Genomic DNA, 3,218 nt, shown 5'->3' with positions numbered 1-3,218 from the left:
AAAAACTCTCCTCTCTCTATAGTTTAGACTATAACTTATACCAAAGAAAATAAAAAGTTATAAGTTCGATTCCTCCCTCTTCTTAGTGATTGCTATATATGAAATGAAACGGAGATTTTCCGTATATTATCAATTCATCAGTCACTACATTGCCTCTCTTTTTTTTTCTTCCTTCTTTTAGAATAGTTAATTAATTTTCTAGTATAATTTGATTCTGTATATCATTGTTTTGTTATAATATTAAGAGACTGACGAATTAATCGATCGGCACATATCTCAATCTCCATCAAATCTTGGAGCCAGATAATTGGTGAATCAAATTGGTCTGGCTTGTCGCAAGTCCCCAACTAAGCTTCTCACCAGCTGTTGGAGACATGCTTATTATTATACATATTGACTTCACCTAAATATAGAAACAAAAACAAAATTGGACACCTTTAGCTAGTTGGACCAGAAGATATCTGATATCTTTCTGCAATGAAGAATTATGTACACAAGTGAACGACACTTTCCTAGTTCAACTTCCCTTTCCTTCTTTGAGAAAAAAAAGTACAGTGCAGAGAGAGATGAGGAAAGCAGAAGAAGAGGGAGAAATGGAGTTCTTGAGCAGTTTCCTTTATCTCATCCTCACCTGGACATTGATCCAAACCATCCTCTATTCAATTTCAAGAAGTAAAAAGAGCTCAAGACCTAAGCTTCCACCAGGACCAAAACCATTTCCATTGATTGGAAACCTGCTTCAACTTGGTGACAAGCCCCACAAGTCCCTTGCCAAACTTGCCAAAAAACATGGCCCTCTGATGAGCCTAAAACTAGGCAAAGTAACAGCCATTGTTGTTTCTTCAGCAGCCATGGCCAAAGAAGTCCTCCAAACCCATGACCAGTTCTTATCCAACCGAACAATCCCTGATTCGATTCGAGCTCATGATCACCACATTGTTGGCCTACCATGGATTCCAGTTTCAACCCTGTGGAGAAACCTTAGGAAAATATGCAACACCGAACTGTTTGCCAATAAAATGCTTGATTCTAACCAAAACCTCAGGCGCAAGAAAGTGCAGGAGCTCATCGGACAAGTCCACAAAAGCAGCCAAGCTGATGAAGCAGTGGATATTGGGAGGGCAGCCTTCACAACAACACTGAATTTGTTGTCTAACACAATTTTTTCCATTGATTTGGCAAACCCAAGTTCTGAAATGGCCAGGGAGTTCCAGGAGATGGTGTGTAATATTATGATGGAGGCTGGGAAGCCAAATTTGGGGGACTGTTTTCCTGTGCTTAGGAAGATTGATCTCCATGGCAGAAGGCAGAGGATGACAGAGTACTTTGGGAAGATTTTGGATCTGCTTGACAACATAGTCAACCAAAGGTTGAAGCTGAGAGAATTGCCTGGTTCTACAACAAAAGATGATTTGTTAGATACCCTTCTCAACATTACTGAGGACAACAGTGAGGTGATCAACAAAAATGAGATCTATCATCTGTTACTGGTCAGTGCCATAATCTTCTTCAAACTGTTTGATATTTTTTGTTTTTTGTTTCTTCTGGTATAAAGTATAAACAATGCTTTGCCCATTAATAAATTCCAAGCACACACAAATACAGATATCTGAAAGTGGTACAGCATATTCAAAAATGCAAATTACTTACTGTCTCAGTCACTTTGAGGCTTTCAATTGCTTAAGATTTTAATGGTTATGTTTGCTGATAGGTTCTATTTGTTGCTGGATCAGACACAACTTCATCCACATTCCAATGGGCAATGGCAGAGCTATTGCACAACCCTGAGGTTTTGTCAAAGGCCCAACTAGAGCTTGAACAAGTAATTGGCAAAGGCAACCCAGTTGAGGAATCAGACATTGCTAGACTGCCTTACCTGCAAGCCATAGTCAAAGAGACCTTCAGGTTGCACCCTGCAGTTCCTTTGTTACTTCCCCGAAAGGCGGGAGCAGACGTAGAAATCGAAGGATTCACACTACCGAAGGGTGCACAAGTGCTTGTTAACACATGGGCTATAGGCAGAGACCCCAGCCTCTGGGATGAACCAAATTCATTCAAGCCAGAGAGGTTCTTGGGGTCAGAAATTGATGTTAAAGGCCGGAACTTTGAGCTTATACCGTTTGGAGCTGGACGAAGAGTATGTCCTGGATTGCCATTGGCAATGAGAATGCTGCACTTAATGTTGGGTTCTCTTATCCATTCCTTTGATTGGAAGCTTGAAGATGGGGTCACACCAGAGAACATGAACATGGATGATAAGTTTGGCATCACCTTAGAGATGGCCCAATCCTTGCGAGCTTTCCCTGTCTCTTTGTAAATTGTAAACCTCATGTTTGCATCAGTATTTCATGAAATGTTATTGTTCTGCCAGCTTAATAATATTAATAAATAAATAATTCTCTTTGCTTTTTTATTATAGGTAATTCATAACAACTGTTGCTATAAGTCGTGACTTTAATCAAAAACTAAAAGCCACAACCGCACAGTTTACTTGTTTAGGTAAGATTTCATTCTGCCGGAAGTCACCACCATTCACAGAGTATTCACTTATATTAAATACATTATTAGAAATGGCCGGCTTCTTAGCAAGGGAAGGCTCTTTTTGTTGTGCAGCCAAATCATTCAAACCGAGAAACTTAGATGGAAAATACAATTTTCAAAGGGCAAATCTGAATTTGTTTAAAGACATTCCAAGAAGCTAGCACTATTGGATTGATGAGAAACAACTACGGTTGCAATTATTAGGTAGTAGAACAAGTAATGTTGGGCTTTCCCTCTGTCTGGAAAATGCAACTATGAAATGAAATGCAATGCAAAATTCCCACATTATTTCTTCAGGCCAAAACTTATCAGACCCCTTTATGCAGGTGGAACAATGACACCGGAATATAGCACCATTTCAAGGACAAAAACTTGGGTAGGAGTGCCCAGCCACGTTGCAGGTATCGTCCAGTTAAAACATGTCAGGTGTAAAGAATATGAATCATTAAATAAATAAATAAATAAAAACTAATAACATATGACATGTTGTTACTTGAGAATTACTAGAAAACTGCTTCCACTCGAATATAAGGGCTAAATGCAGTCTGCTTCAGTAAACTTTTTCTTTTATTCAGATAAATAGAGGAGGTTCGTTGCAAGGAAAAAAGAAATACAGATTGATAGTAAAATGCTATAAGATAGATATTGAGGGTGACAAAACCAACTAGACTAGTACA

General features: G+C 38.9%; 2 protein-coding genes across 2 annotated transcripts in view; one reads left to right on the top strand and one right to left on the bottom strand.

Moving 5' to 3' along the window:
* The first annotated feature begins 548 nt into the window (after nucleotides 1-548).
* LOC117627951 (geraniol 8-hydroxylase-like) lies at nucleotides 549-2,416 on the top strand. Its single transcript, XM_034360274.1, has 2 exons — nucleotides 549-1,490; nucleotides 1,712-2,416. Exons 1-2 carry the CDS (start codon nucleotides 567-569, stop codon nucleotides 2,315-2,317), a joined length of 1,530 nt encoding a protein of 509 aa, XP_034216165.1. The 5' UTR covers nucleotides 549-566; the 3' UTR covers nucleotides 2,318-2,416.
* Nucleotides 2,417-3,090: 674 nt separating this feature from the next.
* Nucleotides 3,091-3,218, bottom strand: part of LOC117628975 (subtilisin-like protease SBT1.2) — a 1,431-nt gene continuing 1,303 nt past the window's right edge. The window contains exon 1 of the mRNA XM_034361511.1: nucleotides 3,091-3,218. This exon is cut by the window's right edge and continues 1,303 nt beyond it. The gene's annotated coding sequence lies outside the window, so the exon portion shown is untranslated.

This window comes from Prunus dulcis, chromosome 5, assembly GCF_902201215.1.
Source record: "Prunus dulcis chromosome 5, ALMONDv2, whole genome shotgun sequence".
Classification (NCBI taxonomy): domain Eukaryota; kingdom Viridiplantae; phylum Streptophyta; class Magnoliopsida; order Rosales; family Rosaceae; genus Prunus; species Prunus dulcis.
This window is presented reverse-complemented; position numbering and strand designations above follow the sequence as displayed.

Bases quoted from the DNA above. Each gene is read 5' to 3' on its own strand.
- LOC117627951 (XM_034360274.1), top strand. From the start codon at position 567: ATGAGGAAAGCAGAAGAAGAGGGAGAAATGGAGTTCTTGAGCAGTTTC. The intron at 1,491-1,711 runs GTCAGTGCCATA...GTTTGCTGATAG, and splicing joins AGATCTATCATCTGTTACTG to GTTCTATTTGTTGCTGGATC.